Below are 23346 nucleotides of genomic sequence, written 5' to 3' on the forward strand. Positions count from 1 at the left end.
GCAACCGTGACTAGATCTCATTTCCGGAAACTTAAGGCTAGAAAATGCGATCTTCAAGATTTTGTCCTTTTGGTGAAAAATGGGTTCACCAGATTGATTGGATGCACGAACCTGGTCATCAGGCATCGGATGATAGACAAATACACTTGTTATTAAAACTCTTTATTTTCTATTGTCAACTATTCAACACTAGAATGAACAATACAAGTCTGTCTTATCTTATTTAAACCGTGTTGACATGAGACAACAGTACAACACCAAGTTTTCCAGGGTTGAGATCTAGAAAAGTAATGCTGCTACAGGCGGCTTCGTTTGCTCAATGCAGCTGGTTTGAAGCTGGCAAACCCAGTGATTTCCCTACCCGTGACTAGGCTGTTGATGTCATAGGTGCCTTCGTAGGTGTAGATGGGTTCCAAATCACAGAAAGCCTGCAAGGTGAGACCAAAAATATCAAAGATGATCAGAAAGTCATAGAGAGAAATGGGTGTATCTAACAAAACCAGTGGCCAACACATAGTCCCCCCAATACCATGTTGAAGAAATGTGTCTACTTTCCTAGTAATCAAATATTTTTTCTATCCCATACATAAGTAACAAACCAAGCGATGAGAATGAAACCTTTGCAACTAGAAAATCAGATAAGATTCCATTCCCGCCAAGCAATTCCCTCCCTAGAGCAACAGTTTCCCTTGCTTTCACAGTGATCCATGACTGAAGATGTACCAAAGTTTATTAGATTGGATACAAAACATGATAACTGGAATAAATCAGAGGATGCAATTTTGTCTCACCTTCCCCATGCTAGCCTGACCCGGAGTCATTTTACCTGTCTCATACAACTTGCAGAGGCGCCAACCAATAAGTATCATAGCTTGAACATTACCTAGCATATGAACAAGTTTCTCTTGGTTGATTTGGAAAGCTGCTAGGGGTGCTCCAAATTGTTTCCTCTCCTTCAGATACCTTTCAATCCCTCAAAGATCAGACTAGGTAACATTGAAAAGCTTGAAAATACACTTAATGGCAGAAGGGGGAGACAGACAGATGAATAAAAATTTTATACCTGTGGCACATATCATAGACACCCATAGATATACCAATAGGTTGCCAGGAAACCATAACACGGGAAACAGCAAGTACCTGTTTTCCGTAATTTAAAACAGGCAACACACAAACAATAACTAATCGTTAAGACAACATTCATTTTTTATAATATGAAACAATGAGTTCATATGTACAACACAAGTGCATGCCATTTGGACAAGTGTGAGAAATGAGAGAGCATAATGAGGTAAACCTCTTGAAGATTCACTAAGAATGAATTACTGGATAGAGGAAAACGGAGTAGCAAGTTTGCCATATTTCTCTATGGAAAGAAGATTCTGAGTTAAAAGTGTCGTTTAATGTCATCTTATTATCAAGCCTTAAATCTCAAAGGGGACATAGAAGTTGCAAGAACAAAAATAAACCCCCTAATGATGTCTATGATGTTGTCTTTAAATTTTACATCAAATCAAATACCCTCTGCTTTTCTTTTATTGTCAGATAATAAGGTTGAGTATGAATTATATTCATGCTCAAGGTGCACAAAAGATAGAATTTTAAGCAAGAATTTATTTTCTTACAGTTGCATCATACCTTGTTGGTATCCTGAAAAGAAGTAACACCAGGTAACCTGTCCTCATCAGGGACAAAAACTTGCTTTAAGAGAATATCTCCATTTTGAACCATGCGCAAACCAATTTTATTTTCTATTTTTGTAGCTTTCAGTCCAGGGACATTCTTGTTTACTATATATCTGAAACAGAAGCAGAAAACTGGTGATTTTTGCATAAACTAGAGCATTTAAATACCAATGCATTACCCAAAAAAAAAAAAAACCAATGAAATATGGATGAAACAAGGAAGTAATGAGAGAGGAAATATTATACACTTCAGCATTGCTTTGCAGCGTAACAAACAATTTTCATCACATTAGAGAATTTGTTACACATTTATTTTTTACATACCCATTGATCTGATTTGTTGTTGTATTCCTAGCGAAAATAATCAACACATCAGCAAAGGTAGCGTTTCCTATCCAGCGCTTTTGGCCGTCAAGCATCCAACCTCCTTCCACCTAATAATCCCAATTACACAAGAATATGTGATATAGCATGCGATTTAAGACCCCAATCATAGTTTTAAATGGATCCAGAAGCTAATAGAAACAAAAACAAAATGACACTATATTGCCACTTAATAGAAATAAAGAAGAAGATGGGAAGGTTGAGAGTCTTGACCTTTGTCGCTGTTGTTTTCAAGGCACTTGCATCACTTCCATAGTCAGGCTCAGTCAAACCCTGTATCATGCAGAAAAGCAGATTTGAGTATCTTGGCATTAGCATAAAAGGACGTAAACATATATTCTAAATGCTATGCTTTAAAGGAGCATTTTACCCAACAGGCTACGGTTTTTAACTCAGCCAAAGACGGTAAATATTTCTGCTTTTGAGCCTCTGATCCACATAATGCTATTATTGACAGCCAGAAAAGAGTTAGACCAAGTCACGACTTATCAACAGCATTGTTTGTATTTTGGGTGCATGATAATAAATTTGTATTTCCTTTCGAAAGTAAAGAACTAAAGAAGTAGTATTAGTCAGTAAAGTGAACAATTAGTCATTTGGTTATATTTTAAGTTAAGAAACTCCAAAGTACAAGATTTTCCAAATTCTCACCAATAGTGAGCATTGCTAGTGATGAATGAACTAGGATGAAAGTAGAACAGCTAGCATCAACTCTAGCAACTTCTGCTGTAGCAATAGCACTTGCTGTAATAGAAAGACCGGGACACCCATAACCCTGGTGGCAAGAAGGTCCAAAACAAGTTTAACAACCCATCCTCCAAATCATGAACTATAAGTCATTTAACAATAACAGATAAAGGCATCCACTACCTACCTTGATTGTGCCCCCAGCAATTCGCAAGGCACCAAGCTTTGGAATAATATGAAATGGAAACGCTGCCTTCTCCCAATACTGAAAAATTAAAATTCCCAGATATATCTCAATATTTATGGATTTGAATATATCCGAATTACAGTCTACTGACTGTTTAAAATTTAACAAGTACACAAACGATCATATGGTTCTCTCTCAAAAACTTTTGAGTTTAACAAAAGGCATACCTCCGCCATGATTGGAGCTACTTCTTTCTCTACAGACTGTCTTACTCTCATCCTAAGAGCCTGCTCCTCAGGCGTCAATAGGTCATTAGATTGATAATAGTCGGAAGCTGTAAATTTTCAAGGTCACGAGATCATAACAAGGGAAGTTAATACCTGAAATCACCTAGTGGCCTATATAACTACAAATGGAACTTGCAATTAAGCAAACCTTTCACTGCACAAAATACTCAACAATAATAATATATAATAATAATAAAAGAAGGGGAAAACAAAAACAAAAAGAATAAAGATGACGAGATTCGAACATGAACCATTCTCAAAAACAACAAAGGATGTACAAATGCATTACCATGTCGGTATACCAAATTGTGAGAAAAATTTCTCAAATTCACAGGTATGTACATATGTATGTATAGACCATAGAGTGATGACTATGATTCTTACTGCAGGGAGGAAATATAGCCGCCGGAGTTGCTTGGGGGAAAGCAAGGGAGACATCCAATGCAGGTAAATTGAAATAAGTAGTCCTCGCTTTGTTAGCATCATCTGCAGTAGTGATCATCACCAAAACAACAGTTACCGTTGACCCCAACTAAATCACAACACTATAGCAGCTGATCAATATTGCAGACTTGGTTCAGCTCAAGAATCAAACAAAAAAAAAAAGAAACCAGCTTTCCCCCAGTCTCAAACTACAAGTGCCATAAATTACTGATCTTTCAGCCTCTCGCGAAATAGCTCATAGTAAAGATTGAACTGCATCGTGGGTTACCTTGATTTGGAGGTATTGTCATGGTGAACTAGACTTGGGCTTTTTCAGTGCTTCCGGTTCGTTGCGATATTGTTGAGCTCCACACGCGATATGGCGGATCAGTGACGGTGAGATGGATCGAGTTGGCACGCAACTCGAAGCTTTTATAGGTTATCTTTATAATCATCGGATATTGCCAAAAATTGTAATTATCGGGTTATTGGACAAAAAGTATACGTGGAAATTTCACATGAATGTGGATTATTAGCAGCCGGATTTGGCGGGGGAGGATTCGGAACATTGAAGTGTACTTACACTAACATAAATGAATAGTTTGATTACATTAAATACATTTTTTGTTATTATTAAAAGATTGATTATAAAAAGTGTTGGGGATTGTGACTGTTCAGAAAATCAAACCTTGGATCAAATTCTTTAAATAACCTTCATGCTCTCTCCAAACCCTAGACTCCCCGTTCTTGGGGTTCTCTAATGGCGGCCGATATCGGCCTCCTCTGTAAGGGGAGTCATTCTCTCCACGTTTCATGGCCTTTCAGCCCTCTAAAGCCATCTCTTTTTGGCAAAATCTCAATCACATTAATCTCCCCGGCAGTTTGAATCGATCGACCCTAATCTCCGATTTTCTCAAGAGGAATCTCAAAGGAAAACCGGCCTACTGTGTTGGGGCGGTATGGCCTTCCAGAGTTTGATTGCTAGAAGGGATATTTCAGGTCGGGCTCGGCCACGATGAGGGCGGCTCAAGGATGATTGGCCGAAATTGCAGTTACTAAGCAAATCTAAGGAGCTGCTAGGGGTGATGGTGCAATGGGTTTCGAGATACTATGCTCTCTGATGCGGGGTGGCTGGATCTGTGAAGAAGTCGCTAAGGAACACGACGATGGCTTTAACGGCAGCGACGGAGGAGCAAAGATATCAAAAGGCGGTGGCTTGGGCTCTGCGTCTGAGGGTTCGATATCAGGCCAGCCGGAAGCCAGTACGTGCGGTGGCTATTGTGATCAGTGCAGGAGAAGGACAACGAGATTTGGGTTGGGTGCTCAGATCACTTTCAAGGCCCAATGTGTGGCCCAAATCTATTAGGTGGCCCAACTCATGTCCTAGACCCTAATCAGCCGGAACACTTTGGGTGTCCAAAATATTTTTGGACACTTCTTGTATTTGGGCCCTTTTGTGGACCAAGCTGATGAACTCTAATTTTTTAGGGTTTCGTATTTAGGATCCCAGAAGGTTAATTCGAACTACATTTTGGTTTGTCACATGTGGTACTAGCGAATCTTCTGAAGTAGTACTGAATGAGGATTCAAGCTATTCTGTAATGGCGGAGCATGGTGTGTTCAATGAATGGACCTATTTCTATGTACCACTGTGGGTACTACCACATCTTCTTGTTCTGTCTGTATATGGCAGGGGAAGGGTACGTAATAGCCATTCTGGCTTGAGCCTAGCACAAGTTTCTCTTGTTTGGATGACGCTCCAGAGAGTGCTCTAGATGTGTTACAATATGATTGTAATCAACTCTATTGAGTTTTAATCTATAAAGTTATTTACTTGATTCAAAAAAAAAAAAAATCTTATAAGTGTTGGGTCACTTGTAGCGTCGGTGCATAAAATAATTCCTAGGATGCAGTGTCATGTTTATAATTTTGAAATGAGATTTTCTATTGAAACCTCCAAATTTACTCAGCTGACATTCTCTACTTTTTACAGATCCTATCAAATTTTTAAATACAAAAATTTCTCACTTAGCCTCACTCAAGTTCCTAAAATAACTACAATATATCATATAATTTTCAAACAACCAGAATTCTAAAGTACTAAATACACATATCTTAATGGCTCTGCTAGTGTCGTGCCCACGATGCTCTTGGCACCTTAGTACTCTCCTCCATTATAAATGGAGAGCTAATCTGATCCCAATTTCATCAAACTCATTTACTGAGGCTTCTGCCTTCTCGTCTAAGAGGTCATGGCTTGCAATTTTCTTATCAAGTTATTAATTTCTCAGTCCCTATATGTTTTTGGAGCCCCTATTTATATGAGGGATGGCCTCTCGGGTTTGAGGAGGATAGCTAATTTCTTGGTTCTTTATTGTGGTAAGGCCTGGGCATTATGCACGAGCTGCGGTGCCGCACTGGAAAAAGCTGTTCAGTTTCCTAACCAAAACAAAAAGATGATGTTTTGATACCAAACCACACCAACCCGCATTAACCCTAGACCCCCTCATACTGATGAGATCACCTAGACCTTTCGACGCCACCGTACCGACCGAGATTACATGTATCCAGATTTGAGTCATTTGACTATCCTATTTAGCTCTCCCTCCGATTCATGTCAAAGTCAACAGTAATTGATATGGAAACTTAGAACTCCCTCTTCCTATTTCACTGAGAACTCGAACGCAGTCGCTGGTGAGACTCGGACAAATCGAAAGTGTGAGTGTTCGAGGAAAACAGAGTATTGTTTGGACCTAAAATGAGCATTTTGGCTTGACAAAGCTTGTCTTGGAGAAATTAAGCCAATGTCAGTGGCTTAAGCTATATATATTGTTGACAAGTTCAAAATATATTATTTAGAGGCTAAATAAAGCCTACTTGCAAAATGATGGAAGCATGGAAATGAAAAGTCAACTTGAGCACATTTTCCTACTTCGGCTAGGAGAAACCGAGCTAAACAAGGAAGGAGGGGAGGCAGACTGACCAAACGAAATCTAAAAGAGCTAAAACTTTCCATATTCATTCTAGACATCCCAAGGATCATTTCTTATGAAGAGTGCAAGAGCTAGTTTGGAGTGTAAAACCTTCAAACAATCAGTCTAGTCTTCTGAAAGACAAAACTAGAAAACTGGACCTGCAAGGAGTCCAGCAGCTTTTTCGGCCCAACCACTTGGAAGTAACCTCTGAAATTTTTTCAGAATGATCTACACTCATGATGGATCATTTGATATGAAGAAGTCGAAGGCCCATTCTGAATTCTTGGTGGAGATATAGTTGAAGGAATAAAGGAGCCGAAAGTGACTCAAAATCACTCCAAAACTCATCATTTTTATCCCCATTTAGTGCTCCTCTATCTCCAACTAGTGCTCCACTATCATTTGTTTAAGGCCAACCACTTTGGCATGGTAACCTATAAATAGAGGTTACAATGAAACAACATGATACACAATTCATCAACAACAATCTATAAGATTATCCAATCCTCTCTAGAGCAACCCCTCTCCTTCTCTTACCGGTAGTCACACTCTAGTCCTAGTCTTCTCAGGAGCTGACTGTCAGTGCCACCAAACCCTCCGGCCAAGCTAAAATCACGCTTTAGCGAGTTCTCCTCACTTCTCAGTGGTTTTCGCTCTGCTCGATCTACGACGTCGAGTATCAATTGTGATTTTGAAGAAGCTCAGCAAAATCCTCGCCATGAGGCACAAAGAATCCCACGACAAGGTTGGTGCTCTCCTCGTCCACAATCGATTGAAAGAAGTCAGGTCAAAGGACACCCCCAACGACCGCACCCGAACGGTGCTGGCACGCCCACGCAAGAAAAGAGATTGTTGACCAACTCAAGAAAAACTTGAGCCAAACATTTTGGCATGCCCAATGGGACTTTATCTTGGTAAGGGGTTGTGAATCATAACGGAATAGGTGAAGTCTCTTTTGTTAATATTGGCCTAAACTCCTTATTGGTGCCTAGTTCAGGTCCCTTAAGGTTAAGAGCGTCTTTTATTAACACTTGTTAAACTGTCTTCACACTTATGACCTTTCTCATCTTAGTAAATATAGCCTATGTGAAATGGTGTCTAGAAATGGGACAACGTTCATGACAGGTTCTTGAATCCAGAAGTGCGTACAAATGGGCCTAAACCTCTAAGTGGGAGTAGCTCATGCCAAAATGGATTCTGCCTCTCTTGTTCGCCCTCCCCCACCTGGCCATTTCAATAAGGTTGCCCAAAGAATATAAAAGAAAATTTGTGTCTAGGCGACTATACTTGGGCCGCATTTCTAAACCTTGATTCACAACATCTTATTGAATTCAACTATTTATTCAATTCAGACATCCAGAAGCCATTGGGAAGTCAAGCGCAAACCCTTATCAAAAGGTTTACGTTAACTGCCCGAAACACAAGACCTCCAGTTACAGCCCGCACTTTCATGCCGACTGTCGTGGTCTTTCTGATGAACAGGTAATCCGAAGATTTTCTCTCCACTCACCGTCATCTGACATGTCAACCAAACAAGGAGGAAGTCAACAGCCCACCACTGAGGGCAACAATGATCGTATTATCCAGCCCGCTGGGACTGGTAATGCATTCAACACCACTCAGGTGTTGGGAGGCAAAATCTTCTTTGATGGCTTCATGCCCATTCCTATCCCACCGAATGCAAGCATAGAGGAGAAGCTTGCCATCTTCCAGCAAAACAATGCATCGTACTATGAAAAGACAAGCAAAGGGCTCGCGGAAGAGCGATGAAAGATTGACGACCTTGTTAATCAGGTCCAAACCCTAGGGCAAGGATTGCAGTAGACGCAGGGGCATTTGGATAGCATGTCTCAGCGAAGCCAAGCGAACCACGATCAGCTTGTGACCTTGATTAATGACCAGGTCGCCCAGAACAAACACATCGCAACAGATGTCGCAGCTATGCGCAAAGATGGGTCCAAATAAAATATAACTTATAAGTGGGTGGATCTTAACATGGAGCTCTACCACCTTCTGCTTGACTATGACTAGCTCTTAATATCAAATTGTTAGGATATCAAACCCTAACAAAGAAAATGAAAGAAACTAGAGAAAGAGAGCTAAGAAACAAAAATGCAAATTTTTCATTGATAATTTTTTCTCCAAGAATACAAGCTTTATAGTAGGTGAAGTAGCCACGTGTTGGAAAACTACAGAAGAATTCCAAAGTACAATATTACTTCTACAATGTCAAAACAGTGCACAACAAGTATAAGAAAAACATTTTGTTTCAAACAAAGCAAAAACTCCTAACTCGACCAGGAAAGTAAATCAACTATCATAACAAAATATAAGCAAATGAATGAAGTTACCCATGCCATTCTTCAAGTCCTTGAAATTAATATTCAATCCGAATTAATATTCTTAATTCATGGATCTCAAATGTAGTCTCTGGTGATTAGTATGTTTGCTAGTTCGACCGATCCATAGAATTTTATTATCAGAATCTGCCTCTCAATCACAAGGTCCTGCAAGGAGTAAATTGTTGAAATTAGAATGTGAGAGACTGAACTGTTTTTTCAGAAAAAGTACATGAAGTAAACAATATTTAATCTTAAAATTTTCCCAGTTTAACAAACACTAGTAAGACAGCCTGCACTTTACTGTGACTATGAGGTTTTTTTTATCTTGTTTTTAGACGTTGGATATGTGCTTCTAATGTTAGCGAGTAAGAGTTACAAAGTAAAAGTTGTAGAGCTTACATTTTAGACAACAACTTGATATTTAAAATGTAATTCATATGTTGTATATTTGCTTCTAATATTTTCTTTGGAACAAATATTTGCTTCTAATATTGACAATCTTTATTGAGTATTTTTTTTTTAAGAAGAAAAGACTATAGATTAGAAAGTCTCTTGGGCAACTAGTGTTTGCAATATCAAATGGTAAAGCTTTTGACACATTACTAGGGATAGAATTGGTCTATATATGACCACATAAAGATCTATGCCCTATATTTGGACTAGCATATGCTACAAAGTTTGTCTTCCTAAAAATATTTTTAAAGGAGATTGAGTCAAACGAAGCAGCAACTTGTCATATGTCTTGAATTATCTCAACAATCTCCAAGGTGGTGAGGTAAATTCATTTCGGTTAATGACAAGTTTGGAGTCACCCTCCACTTGTAGTCTTTGAAAATCACTTTGGTGAGCACTGAGTAAGCTGTCACAGAGATCCAAGGATTCAGCCACATGAACGATCGACGTTCCTATTCTTTTAGTAGTTGTAATTAGAGGAATCCCATCAGAATTTCTGATTAAAACATATCTAGCAGCCAAATTCCTAATCATTGAGTCTTCAAAGTTTATTTTACAAGAGTCACTAGGAGAGGGTGAGTGTTAATAGTGGCCGAGTGTTTGAGGTAGCTTCTAGTCACTTCCAAAGCATGTCTATTAACACTATTAAGGGTTGTAGGAGCTGTTGCTACTATCGAAGCTGGGTTAGCTGAACTTTGCCTGAACATAACATCATTTCTTGTCTTCCAAATCTGCCAATAAAGAGTTAGATATCTAGAAAACAAAGTACTATCATAGTGTTTGTCACCAAGATGAACCAAAAGTATCCCTCCGATTGTCACCGAACAGTTGGAGATAAGCAACCACCGAGAAAGAACTAAGGAACCAAGAAACAAAGAACCATGGAATGATGGAATCCGCAGATACGAAACAATGATAGAGGGGAGCTCCGAAGAGCTGGGTAAATGCCCCGAAGGGCAACGGTGATCGAGGCTATAGATGATAAAGGTAAAGCGAGGGATTCAATAGACCAAAATGATAATTTTGGATGATGTTCAAGGATCAACAACAGAGAAAGGGTTGAGAGATGGAAGAAGAATCGGAAGAGAATAAGGAGGGAGAGGAGGGAGCATGGTGGGAGTGGAGATGGGAGGCTGGATGGAGCAGACTGAAAAGGGAAAGCCGAGATAAGAGGCATAAAGCCTTCGAAGAGGGAAGATCCCTGGGAAAACTGTAGATCGGTGCCTCCCCTCAACTCTCAAGCCGAAGATCCAGATCAATATAGATCTAGATATGGCAAGAGAGAAGGGGGAGGAAAACTAAGGAAGCGGGTTTGGATTTTTTTAGAGAGAAGGTGTACTTTCTCTCACTAGAATTGGGAATAGAGATGTTTGTTCTCCCCAAAAAAAAAAAGAAGAGGGAGTTCATACATAGAGAAATGAAAAACTCAATTTCATACATAGGGAAATGAAAAACTCAATTTCAAAGTCCAAAAATTTATGGTCTTACTATTTCCCACAATCTATCTCATACCTTATAAATTGATCTCTCTTAAGGTCTAATTTGGTTCGCGGAATGGAAAGGTTAGGAAAGAAAAGTTGATCATTTCATGTGTTTGGCACACTCAATGAAAGGAACAACTTTCCTGCATGAAGAGAAAACAGGGGGAAAATGAATCCTCCCATGAGATTCATTTTCAGTCATACTTTCCCTGCATTAATTGCACATTAATTACCTACTCTAAAAATTATTTGAATGATTGTTATTACTTCCAATAAACTTTTGAGTCTTGAATTGTTTATTTTGTTTACAATAAGGATATTATTGGAAAATTGATGTTACCTACTTTCCTATTCATGTACAAACCAAACATCGGAAAGGAAAGTAAAATACATTTTGCGATTACTTTCCCAGTGTTTCCAAACATTAGCAGGAAAACTAGTGAGAAATTTACTTTCCCATGCTCATGAGAAATACCAAGAAACTAATTTTCTTTCCGGCAACCAAACGAGGCTTAAGTTCACACCCTTTCAATAGAAACAAAACTGTTTCTTGTTAGCTACTCGTTTTGCATATTTTGAGCTCACCAGTTAGTTATCTTGATCATGTTTATTCTGGTAATCAAAATTTCTACAAAATTTTCGGTATCTGTTTATTCTGGTAATCAAAATTTCCACAAAATTTTCCCGAGTTTGGGATTGCGTGCACATAACGTACGGAACAACTCCCACGTTTTTTTAAATCCAAGTGACAAAAGCAGTCCGGTGCAGAAAAGTCTAACTACACCCAATCACAGACGATCCGCACCCATAAACAACCCCCCTAAGCGGGCTTTTCACCCGAAACGATTACAGCTCTCTCTCTCTCTCTCTCTCTCTCAAAGACTAAAAGAAATGTCATCGGTTTGATCACTGAAGCAAACATAGAAAGTCTCCTCTCTCCTCTCCTTCTCCTTCTCCGATTCACCTTCAAATCCTTTCGCTATGTTCGCCAAGCGACTCTTACAGAAGGCCGTCAACCACCACCACCATTCTCAGGTAACCAATCGTTTTCCGGCCAACCGATCGCCGCCACCTGTCCCTCAGCTCCGTCATAACTAGTGTACTAAAACCGAGATTGATTTGCCTAGGGTTTTCATTTCTTACTGCAATTTTGCTAAAGCTTTCGTCTTACAGTTCTGCCGCTGTGAAATTGAATTGAATTTCTGAGCTCCAGCTCTTGAAACTGAATTTGAATTCAATTTTACCATCATGCTTCTGAATTTGATTTTCAGCACAGTTTGCAACAAGAAAGTATGACGTCAGCAGACTTGGACCTGCGAGTTGCAGCTCACTATGGTATTCCATCTACGGCGTCCATTCTTGCTTTCGACCCCATTCAGCGGCTTCTGGCCATCGGGACATTGTGAGTTTCAAATGCATCCTTTTTCTCTTTCCCTATCTTCGGCATTTGGTTGAATTTGCAGTGAGAAATCGGATAAAGCATTGTTGCTACTAAGCATTGTTCACTTGTTGTTCTGCATTTGGCTTTTAACTTCTGTTGCGTACTTCGCAAAGTACTGTTAGTAAAATTCAATTGATTGCGGTATTAGTACTATTAAATGATGCCGTAACCTATTGTGTCCATATGGCAAAGAAGGCTACTGCGACTGCCTTGCATTTAACTTTAAATGCACAGCATATCTTCCTACTTGACATAAATCATACGCTACATTGTGACATTATTGCTTTGGATACTATTTTTGCTGATAGGGATGGGAGGATTAAAGTAATTGGTGGTGACGGTATTGAAGGACTTCTTATATCCCAAAAACAATTGCCTTACAAATACATCGAGGTATCTGTCTACAACATCAACTATAATTTTCCAGTAATTTTTTTTTTTTTTTTTTTACCTTTCCCCTAGTAGTTTAGTCTTAGTAATACAAGATCATATAGCAGGGTGGCATTCTCCAGGAATATTTCTCAAAGTTTTTGAAACAAGACTGATACTTTCTCATTCATGCAAAACAAATTATTAGAAATAGTTTCCCACTTATCGAGGAAACCATTCTATTTTTTTTTTTCCTTTATACTTGGAGAAAGGACTCATGACCATACATATGGTCTGTGAACTCCGGATGAACTTTTCCAAGTGGTGGGAGTTACTTAACAAAGTCTATGCCTTAACGTTACGTTTATATAAGTATCTGATACACCTTTTCCTTTCAGTCTGCTAAACCTCCTTGAATACTCTTCTTCTCTATTACTTATTGATTAAGCAGCAAACTAATATTTACTGTACTTTTGGCAGTTTCTACATAACCAGGGTTACTTGGTCAGCATCTTAAATGATAATAACATTGAGGTATTGATTCTTTGTCAACTGTGCAGTTTCTGTTTCCCATGCCAAACTTAACATTCATGTCAAACTTGAGAACTCTATTAAAGTAGTTCTATGTCATGTGTCCTCTTTAAGTTCCTTTTGGCAATTATCAAGACCAGTGTCTTTTAACTAACTATTTGGCATAGGTGTTAGTGTTCGTGGTTGAATTCATTATGTTACCAGTTTAACTAAATCCAGTGCAGAAGCAGATGATAGTTGATGGTCGCAAACGGCTGTTTACTTGGCACTTGTAATTGATCATGAAGTGCTAACAATTTAATAGGAAGTTCTTACTCATGTAACTAATTTTTGTTTAGAAGTGATCAATAACTTCTCAATTTTTGGCAGGTTTGGAATCTTGAGGGCAGATGCCTAGTTTGTTCTCTTGAGTGGGAATCAAATATAACTGCTTTTTCTGTAATCCATGGCTCGAACTTAATGTATTCTACTGACCAGAACTTTTTTTTTCCCATTCATTTTCAGTCATCTATTTATTGGCTGGAGAAGTGCACTTGATAACCTGTTTAGTACATTACAATTGGCAGGTATGTAGGCGATGAGTATGCTCTGTTGGCTGTGGTGAAGTATGATGCTGACGAGGGAAAACTTTTGCAGTTGCCATATCATATATCTGCAGATTCATTAAGCGGTAATATCTTATTTTCTTATCTTTGCTGGTTGATAACTGAAGTGCATAATTTGACCTTCAGTTAGCATTTCTTTTAGCTCATATTAGCTTCCTCCACTACGTATTTTATCTCATCCCCGAAGAAGCAAACTGAAAGATGCAAGGGTTTAATTTATAAAGGAGGTGTGCTCCCCCCTAAAAAAATGAACAAAAAAAAAGAAGAAGAAGAAGAGAATGTATGTATAAACAAATATAAAATGTCACTGTAATGCTTGAGATCAATTTATCAGAAATCTCTTAACTGTGAGCATCTGTTCACTGGAGAATGTTGTAATAATGTTCTGGTGATATAGTTGTTACATGCAAACTTTGTGCCAGTAAATTCTTAGTCTTTCTTTTCTTTTTAATCAGATCAATCAGGGATCCCATAGTCAGTTAAATCTCAAGCTATGATATTTTTTTTTTCATACCTCGATTTTGTCCTTTTTGTTTATTGTTCCTGTTCTGTTGGACAACACATTCTCAAGAGTTTGCGTGACCTTTGAGTGCATGTTTGAATAAAATCTGTTACTGAGAAAGTGTTGGATTTGGATTTCGAAGTTGTAAGGATGTGAAAGATAGTTGTAATACCTATATCTTAATAGTTTACCATGAGATGTCTTCTTTTTTTGGTGACGTCAATCAATATCTGTAAAATATTATTATCGAATGTTTGACTTTTATTTGCTTCGATTATTACCTCATGCAAATATTTTTTGCTACTACACAGAAGCTGCCGAGTTTCCATTTCCTACCGACCAACCGATAGTTGGACTTCTTCCCCAACCTGGTTCATCTGGAAATAGGCAAGATATAATATATTTGAAGTCTCTCACATTACAATATTTCATATCTCCTTAGAGTGGGAAACAATATGGACCTAGGTTTTCTCTTTCTGATGTTGCCACAATCATTATCAGTGCAGGACTTGTTGGTAAATTAAGCTAGTATATGAGTTTCTTTTATCAGTTAAGTATTAACTGGTATCTGTGTCTAATTTTCATAGTAACTAATATTGGTTATCAAATTATCATCTAATAAAGCAATTTGTTTTCATAAGATGAAGATATTTTGAAACCCATAACTACTCTCACCAATAAAGGCTAGTATGCAATATTTTGCATCTCAAAATGGACAAAACTTTAGATTTTTCTATGGTCAATGAGGAATTTAAATATTTGAGAGGGAGGAAAAGTTACAGTTTGGACTTGATGCCAGTAACATATGAAGAGTATTTAACTCGGGCTTCCTGCTTATTTGTCGAGGCTTACATCATATTACTGGAGAAAAAAAAAACAAATAGTGATGATAAATATTACCTATACAGTTTATCTATGCAGTTTATTGAATGATGAGGGTTTTTGTATTGGCAGAGTACTGATTGCGTATCAAAATGGGTTGCTTATTCTTTGGGATGTGTCCGAGGCTCAAATTGTTTTTATTGGAGGTGGTAAGGATCTCCAACTAAAGGATGGAGTTGTTAAGCCTACTGATGAAGTCAATATAGATTCTCCAGAAAATACAATAGAACATCAACTGGGAGAGAAAGAGATAAGTGCTCTTTGTTGGGCATCATCCAATGGGTCCATTCTGGCTGTGGGATATGTAGATGGAGATATTCTGTTCTGGAACACGTCATCTGCTGCTTCCATTAAGGGTCAGCAAGCATTGTCATCATCTAATAATGTTGTTAAGTTACGATTATCATCATCAGAAAGAAGACTTCCTGTCATTGTCTTACAGTGGTCCACATTAAATAAATCCCATAATGATTCTGATGGACAACTATTTATCTATGGTGGCGATGAAATAGGATCAGACGAAGTTCTGACGGTGCGTCATTTGTTTATAATTGTTTGACTTCACTTTTTTGGTGTTTAGTTGCAATTGAATGCAGTCACTGATTATTTTATGGTTTTCTCCTGATATAAAGTATATATCCAAGCTTACACTGCTCAACAACATTGCAACATACCTAGAAATAGTAAAGACTTAAGTTTTAAAGTGAAATTATATCTTGAAACAATAGTATTGGGTTATATGCCAGATGATTTTCAAATTACAACATTTTTACATTTTGTCACATCATTTTTATTTCTCTTCTACTCTGTGCAGACATGCAGTTTTTATTTTTTATTTTTAGTTTCATTGCCTATATTTCCAGTTCTGATTCTGAATTGATTAATTGATTTTCAGTTTTATGATTGTATACTGGATGCCTTTGGCATCTAAAACTGCCTGTATTGTCACTTCAACTCTTTAATGAAGTGGCACTTCACTGCTTTGTCTTATCTTTGAAATATACTGGCATTCAAGATAGGAGCTGATGAGATTCCTTCTGTCCAGGTTTTGACTCTTGATTGGTCTTCTGGGATGGGGAATTTAAGATGTGTTGGCCGTACAGACCTTACCCTTACTGGTTCGTTTGCAGACATGATTTTATTACCAAATTTTGCAACAATTGCGGGTAATCACAGAGCTGATGCATTTGTGTTAACAAACCCTGGGCAATTGCACTTTTATGATGAAACCAGTCTCTCGGCCCTAATATCCCAGCAAGAAAAGAAACCATCTGTCTCTGCTTTGGAGTTTCCAGTGGTGATACCTACCACTAATCCGACCATGACTGCTGCCAGACTTATTAGGACAGCTACTGGGGAGAACTCGTTAAAGTCTCTATCAGAGGTGTGACATTATTTTCAAGTATGAGTGGTTTATATTCATATATCTAGCAGAGGCCACTTTTCTCATTCATGAAAGGCTCATATTTTTCTCTTTCTACCTCACATGCTTTTATTTATTTCTCAGTTATGCTCAGTTGTGAACCTTGGCTCACTACCAACTTCATTAGATGGAACAAAATGGCCCTTGACTGGGGGTGTGCCCAGTCAATTGTCTCTTTCGAAGAGTAGTGGTATTGAGAGAGTATATCTAGCAGGATATTCAGATGGATCTGTTCGGATCTGGAATGCCACCTATCCGCTCTTATCTTTTATCTCTGTTTTAGAAGGCGAGGTATCACCACTCTTAGATTATTTAATGTACTATTCTTATATAAGAAGGAAAGGAAAGAACATAAAACATCTCTTTACTATAAAGGAGACATATTTGATACCAAATTATCTCCATCTAACTGGCAGGTGCAAGATATAAAAGTGGCTGGTTTAAGTTCTCCGGTATCGAGAATGGATTTCTGCAGCTTCACTTTAAACTTGGCTGTTGGCAGTGAATCTGGTTTGGTCAGATATCTTTCACTATTGACTATTAAATTTCACTTCTAAGTTTTAGTATACTGATCGTCTTTCTACCAACATGTATAGGTTCGAATTTATAACCTCAAAGGGCATTCAGATGGGGTAAAATTCCTCTTTGTGACCGAAACCAAATGTGAAGGTATTTGTCAATGTCCTTGACTTTCTATGACCAGATCATACTATGCTGATCTTGAAGTAGTTTTTCTAGAGCCTTTATTTTATTAAGTTAACAATGGTATAACTTGATTATTAGTCCACAGTTTGTCTCAAGGAAAAGGACCTCAATGCAGAGCTGTTTTCAGTCTTACTAATTCCCGAGTTCAAGCACTTCAGTTTGTGAAGCATGGAGGTAAACTTGCAGTGGGATTTGATTGCGGTTATGTAAGTATCATTTGTTCATTGTTGTTAATAGTTTGTACATTGGCCATAATTTATGCTTTTACCAATCAGAAGGATTCTAAATTAGTAAATTTGATGTTTCTGTCTCAGGTTGCAATGCTGGACACAAATTCCTTATCTATATTGTTCTTCATAAAAGATGCATATTTCTCTAGCTCCTCAGTCATTTCAATGACTTGGAAAGAAATTACAAATCCTCAAGGCCTCTTGAAGAGTTCAAAGCTCTCGGAAACTAAATCACCAGTTCACCCTGCAGAGGAAGTAATGTTCATTCTAACCAAAGATGCAAATATACATTTAATTTGTGGAAACACGGGTAATATGGTCATCCCTCGGCCATGGCACTTGAAAAAGGAGTCGATTGCAATTTCAATGTATGTTATAGGCAAGTACAAATTTCCAATAGGAAAACACAAAACGCTTCATCTTTTTGTTTCACTTGATAACTATAATTCTGAGTTTCTATTATTATCACCAGATGGCAGAATTTCAGCCTCTAAAGTATCTGATGCAAATCCGCCGGAAGAGGCCTCAAAGGATACTTCAACCAAGAATGAGTCTATGGCCGGCAGTTCTCCAATTCCTATAGATTCACTTGAGGTGGACCAGGACCATAATACAGAAAATGCATACTCTGAAGAAAGATTGTTGAATTCACTGATTTTGCTTTGTTGTGTGGATTCAGTGCAATTGTACTCCACAAAATCTGTAATTCAGGTGCTTGTTATGTTACCTCTATTCATATTACTTTATTCTTGTTTACTACTTTTATCATATGTTTATAAGCATGCTAAGGCTATATGGTTTTGTTAGGGAAACAATGAACCCATTCGAAAGGTGAAACATGCAAGACCTTGCATTTGGACGGCAACTTTGAAAAAAGTTGAAAAAGTTTGGGGATTGACTTTGCTGTTTCAGACTGGAGAGATTGAAATTAGGTAAAGTTTCTCTTATATTCTTTGCATCAATAATCAAGAATATACAGAATATGCAGCTTTAATTGAATACCTTATCAGTGCATCAAAAAGTTCCTATGTTTATACAGGAGGAATAGTTCTCTCCCCTCCTGTTAGGATAGCATATCCACCTAGCAAACTGATTGAGTATTGATTTATATTGTTGATGTCCATTCCAACCGTTTAATGAGATGTTCATACCTGTCCATGGGCAGATCTATTCCTGATTTAGAATTGGTGAAAGAAAGCTCCTTAATGTCAATTCTAAGGTGGAATTGTAAGGCAAATATGGATAAGACAATGAGTTCCGATGATGCACATATCACACTGGTAATATTGTTGTCTTGAAAGTTTAAGAAATTTTGGAGCACTTAATTTCTTGATTTCTAGCTGTTAAATTGATGCATGATTGATGCTTGTGACTTTTATAGGCAAATGGGTATGAAACAGTATTCATCTCTCTGTTAGCTGCGGAAAATGATTTCAGGTACGTTCTTTTTTCTTTTCTTTTCATAAATATCAGTTTAACTACTGGTGCAGTGATTGAGATATGAAGTCGAGCTTTGAAGTTTGGGTTATGAATTGGGAGTGAGAAAGATGATTCCTGAAATTTTGTTTCTATAGGATTCCAGAGTCTTTGCCTTGTCTCCATGATGCAGTTCTTGCAGCTGCTGCAGATGCTGCATTAAGTGCCTCTTTAAATCAGAAGAAGAAACAGGTTTAAAGAAAACAAAATTTAGTTTTATTAGGTTTTTATTTTGAAGAATTCATTATGTTGCATTCCTAACATATCGTTTTCACTACAGAGTACTGCCCCTGCGATATTAGGTGGTATTGTCAAAGGCTTGAAAGGAGGAAAAATGGTTCAGAGTGGAGATTCTACTGCAACTCCTAAATCCAGGTTCGATCATTTAGAAGGCATGTTTTGCAAGTCCCAGCAGTGGGACTCGGTCCCAGCTTTGGATCATCAAGAAAATCTGGAGCTTAATATAGGTCTGGTCCTACTCTACCTCAACCTTTCCCCTTTTTTTTTCCATCTCTTGGTTGAGTCTTCACTTTTTTGGGTCAACCTTTCACTTCTAAACTGAATGCATGCTTTTGGTATAGATGACATTGAAATTGATGAACCTCTACGCGTGACATCTACTTCAACATCCCATGATGATGATAATAAAAGGAGAGGTAATTTCTTTTGTTATATTTGACTGATGTTTTTGTACTGTTAAAAAGTACAACAATAACAACACTTTTGTATGGCAGAAGGGGACTCAGAAAGGGATAGATTATTTCAAGGTGGGACTAGTGATACAAAGCCCAGAGTTAGGACTGCTGAAGAAGTTAAAGCTAAATATAGAAAAGCTGAGGTAATTTCAGATGATGATAATAGGTTTATATGATAGATAAAGAAGTGCTCTAGAATTAATTTTCTCTCCGATATGGGTTCAGGATGCTTCTTCGGTGGCTTCCCAAGCAAGAAATAAGCTCATGGAGAGGGGGCAAAAACTTGAGGTAGGTGGACAGATCTGAGAAACTGATGGCTTCTTATTTCATCTTTCAAAAAATGGAGAATGCTGTGATACTGTCACTTGGGGGGGGGGGGGGGGGGGGGCGTGTACCAGTCTTGATCTCAGTCTTTCCTAGACCAGTGACAGTGTACCTTCAACGAGCAAATGTTTAAATGACTCTTGAACAAACTGGCTTCCCTTTTTCTTTCTTTTAATTCAAAATTTCACTTCTATCAGAAACTCAGCAAGCGCACGGAGGATCTGCAGAATGGAGCTGAAGATTTTGCATCAATGGCGAATGAGCTAGTCAAGACATTAGAAGCGCGAAAATGGTGGCATATTTAAAAAGTTTCACTTTATGTGCTGGGTTCGAGTTTTCATATGGGGAGTTGCTGGTCCTTTCTGAGAGAGGGAGACGAGACCAAAAGTTCATGCAAGGACATCACCTGCAGCTTGTGAACCAGCAGACATTTGAAAGGTTCTTGTGTGCTTACAGTGTATAGCAGTGTATTTGTCATCTCATTGTATGTTGCCTCTGATGCAAAGTAATTTATGTGGCATAGTTTAGGTGGTTGCTCGGCTTCAGAACATTGGAAGCCACCATTTTCCTAATATGTTAATGATTGTAAAAAAAAAAAAAAGAATTCCATATGTGCAAAAATTATAATCTGAAAACTGCGAAGTTAACGCTCATCAGTTTCGTTGGTAATTTTTACAATTCCACTTTGTGCAACGTGTAGAGCATACGAAAGTTATGGCAGCTCTTGCTCTTGTTGCAAAGAAAAATAAAAGACGAGGCATTGTTGATCCTATGCTCGAAAATTAGTCATAAACAGTTGTCTATGACATATCATAGCCGTATTATTTGATATCAGCTTTTGGAGTTTTTCTCAAATTGGCAAGCTTCTTCCCGACCAGATCCCTCAACTCAATTTCACTGGGGAATCTCTCCTCCTTCAGCTTTGAAAAGACCTACAATGTCAAAGGAGGCACACAAGGATGAGAATTGAGAGAAATGGAAACTAAAGAGAGACTTGGTACTCCTAACATAATCAAGTCATCATCATCTATGGCCTGCGAGAAATTATAGATGTGAATCATACCAATTCACCATTACAAAAGACTTCAAAAGCTCCTGTACTGTGAAGGTAGGATTGGAGGAAGTTCCCCAAAAGCCAACTGCTTGCAATACTCCCAAATCTATTAGCTTTCAAGGACTCGTACCAAGAAGGTGGTGGCACCATCCCCATCCTTTGAAAAATTTGCTCACCACCCAATATCGTCCCGATGATTCCTACTTGAACAACTGGTACCAATTTGCTCAGCAGACGTTTTGAAAATGAAGCAGGATGGTTTGCTAGGATTACAGTGATCCCAGGATATGATGTTGCCAGCATGTTTTTCATTGTTATTGCATTTCCTCTGCCACACAATATACATAGCAGAGAAAAGGGTTGCGATGAGAATATGAGACAACTTATACAACCTTCTATACTTATGTTAAGACCAAGAGCCTATTTACATAGAGTAATTCCAAAACTGGAATTTGGTTATCTTACTATGTTAAATCCCTTGATTACTGTTACAATTCATCAAGATTTGAATAATCAAAAAGAAAAACAAATAAAGGAAGGTATAAGTGGTATGGAGACCTGTAAGAACAAGATGTGCAAAAATCAATGTTGATGGTGCTTCCTATGCCAGTTTCTCCAATGCCATCGGATTTCTGCTGTTGAAAAGACAAATCACGATCATAATTTTCAGCATATATGAGATTATGTGCATATAGACGCAATTATGCATGTGAGTAAACAGGAAATGAAATATGGGGTTTGGGAGAGAGACCTGAACTGGGAATTTAAGCGGCTCTTGGAGAATCTGTTGCTGTTCGGGTTGGGGATCAGGGTCTGGTTCGTCAGGATCAACAATCTGGTGATAATGATACTGGGTAGGTTTTGGAGGTCTAGGTGTGAAAAGGTTGAAAATGTCTCTGCAGAACAGAAGGATTGGTAACGCAACCAGAACTAACTGAGCTCGATCCATTGGAGAGACAGAGTGATATAGAGACCAGAAAACGAAAGAGAGTGATTGTCTTTGAGTTTCAGGCTATTGCCAAGGTCTAGGATTCACTTGCTCATAGAAGCTTTGCTGATTAGTAGGATCTTCGTTTTCCTTGGGAGTGATTGTGCCAAATGCCAATCACCCAAACGCTCTGTTAATCTGCTTGGATTATATTTGGTACGGTTTGTTTGAATCAATTATAGTCTTGCATCATAAATTTAAATATTATTAATCCTTAGTTGTGACACAGCGTACCACACAAATTAAAAGTGTTACCAAAAATAATTCAGACACCTTTAAATTTTATAATATACGATTAAAATTAAAAGTCAATTAAATCATAATATATAACTTTCAAAATAGAATGTTCTAGACCCTAAAATTACCGTTGCATATGTTTTTTATTTTCCTCACACCACGCTAAACATGTCATTAATCTTTTATGAGTGATTGATGTGATTCCTTATGGAAGACATGAGGCACAGACTTGGCCTAACTTCCATAATTAGGAAGTTAGGATTTGCGTGTTAGCTTTGTGTTCCTATTTTAGGCCCTAAATTATTGTCTTATATGCTTTTTATTTTCCTCACATCACGCTAAACATGTTATTCATCTTTTTTGAGTGATTTGATGTGATTAGGTTTCCCTGTAGAAAACATGAGGCATAAACTTGGCCTAACTTCCATACTTAGGAAGTCAGGAACTTAGGAATTTGCATATTAATTTTGTGTTCCTATTTTAGGCCCTAAAATTAATATTCTAGACCCTAAAATTACCGGTTTACATGGTTTTTATTCTTCTCACACCTCACTAAACATGCCATTCATCGTTTCTGAGTAATTTGATGTGATTAAGGTTTCCCTATAGAAGACATGAGGCATAGACTTGGCCTAACTTCCATACTTAGGAAGTTAGGATTTGCATGCTAGCTTTGTGTTCCTATTTCAGCCAATAGTTTCGAGTCTTTCTTATTGTCCTCACACCAAAATATGATGCAATCATGCAAACTACCAGTTCTAATTTAGAGCACCTTCACATTCTCTTTTCTAGTGGTTGTTTAATCCTTGTGAAGCCCAAAGGTAGAATGGTAAATCTGTGAAAGTAAAACAAAAAAATCCAAAATAATTGGATGGCATGGTAAAAGTAAAAGGTCAAGCATGAAATTCTGATATGGTAGCTACTTAAACAAGGAAAAATGGAAAATGACTTGGTTGACCTTGGAACAAGTCCTATGGTCC

General features: G+C 38.0%; 3 protein-coding genes across 5 annotated transcripts; 1 reads left to right on the top strand and 2 right to left on the bottom strand.

Moving 5' to 3' along the window:
• Positions 1-130: 130 nt before the first annotated feature.
• LOC112195067 (acyl-coenzyme A oxidase 4, peroxisomal) lies at positions 131-4102 on the bottom strand. The gene is made up of 13 exons (XM_024335413.1): positions 3943-4102; positions 3615-3716; positions 3171-3277; positions 2944-3021; positions 2721-2844; positions 2440-2513; positions 2283-2342; positions 2010-2119; positions 1639-1798; positions 1064-1140; positions 792-963; positions 619-711; positions 131-428 (listed from the first exon to the last, which is right to left on the bottom strand). Exons 1-13 carry the CDS (start codon positions 3962-3964, stop codon positions 297-299), a joined length of 1311 nt encoding a protein of 436 aa, XP_024191181.1. The 5' UTR covers positions 3965-4102; the 3' UTR covers positions 131-296.
• A 7612-nt stretch (positions 4103-11714) lies between these two features.
• LOC112192184 lies at positions 11715-20743 on the top strand. Of its 2 annotated transcripts, none has more exons than XM_024331775.2 (24): positions 11715-11939; positions 12176-12306; positions 12654-12738; positions 13195-13248; positions 13615-13706; positions 13812-13915; positions 14664-14739; positions 15307-15766; positions 16280-16618; positions 16742-16948; positions 17074-17172; positions 17254-17326; positions 17441-17568; positions 17677-17971; positions 18065-18303; positions 18400-18524; positions 18758-18872; positions 18974-19029; positions 19167-19260; positions 19349-19535; positions 19650-19724; positions 19803-19906; positions 19989-20051; positions 20285-20743. In XM_024331775.2, the coding sequence occupies exons 1-24, from the start codon at positions 11886-11888 to the stop codon at positions 20390-20392; spliced, it is 3363 nt and encodes a 1120-aa protein (XP_024187543.1). In that variant the 5' UTR covers positions 11715-11885; the 3' UTR covers positions 20393-20743. The 2 variants fall into 2 exon arrangements, with proteins under 2 accessions (XP_024187543.1, XP_024187545.1); XM_024331777.2 differs by having other exon boundaries at positions 11716-11939; positions 12181-12306.
• Positions 20699-22288, bottom strand: LOC112192186 (selT-like protein). 2 transcript variants are annotated; one of them, XM_024331778.2, is made up of 4 exons: positions 21893-22288; positions 21700-21776; positions 21151-21469; positions 20699-21019 (listed from the first exon to the last, which is right to left on the bottom strand). In XM_024331778.2, exons 1-4 carry the CDS (start codon positions 22088-22090, stop codon positions 20909-20911), a joined length of 705 nt encoding a protein of 234 aa, XP_024187546.1. In that variant the 5' UTR covers positions 22091-22288; the 3' UTR covers positions 20699-20908. The 2 variants fall into 2 exon arrangements, with proteins under 2 accessions (XP_024187546.1, XP_024187547.1); XM_024331779.2 differs by having other exon boundaries at positions 21700-21773; positions 21893-22287.
• Positions 22289-23346: the final 1058 nt, after the last annotated feature.

This window comes from Rosa chinensis, chromosome 3 (genome assembly GCF_002994745.2).
Source record: "Rosa chinensis cultivar Old Blush chromosome 3, RchiOBHm-V2, whole genome shotgun sequence".
Taxonomy (NCBI): Eukaryota; Viridiplantae; Streptophyta; class Magnoliopsida; order Rosales; family Rosaceae; genus Rosa; species Rosa chinensis.

Bases quoted from the DNA above. Each gene is read 5' to 3' on its own strand.
- LOC112195067 (XM_024335413.1), bottom strand. From the start codon at position 3,964: ATGACAATACCTCCAAATCAAG. The intron at 2,514-2,720 runs GTGAGAATTTGG...TGTCAATAATAG, and splicing joins ACTAGCAATGCTCACTATTG to CATTATGTGGATCAGAGGCT. The intron at 712-791 runs GTGAGACAAAAT...GTACATCTTCAG, and splicing joins GTCAGGCTAGCATGGGGAAG to TCATGGATCACTGTGAAAGC.
- LOC112192184 (XM_024331775.2), top strand. From the start codon at position 11,886: ATGTTCGCCAAGCGACTCTTACAGAAGGCCGTCAACCACCACCACCAT. The intron at 12,307-12,653 runs GTGAGTTTCAAA...TTTTGCTGATAG, and splicing joins CTTCTGGCCATCGGGACATT to GGATGGGAGGATTAAAGTAA. The intron at 13,916-14,663 runs GTAATATCTTAT...GCTACTACACAG, and splicing joins ATCTGCAGATTCATTAAGCG to AAGCTGCCGAGTTTCCATTT.
- LOC112192186 (XM_024331778.2), bottom strand. From the start codon at position 22,090: ATGGATCGAGCTCAGTTAGTTCTGGTTGCGTTACCAATCCTTCTGTTC. The intron at 21,777-21,892 runs GTCTCTCTCCCA...TCTTTTCAACAG, and splicing joins CGCTTAAATTCCCAGTTCAG to CAGAAATCCGATGGCATTGG. The intron at 21,470-21,699 runs GTCTCCATACCA...ATTGTGTGGCAG, and splicing joins TGCACATCTTGTTCTTACAG to AGGAAATGCAATAACAATGA.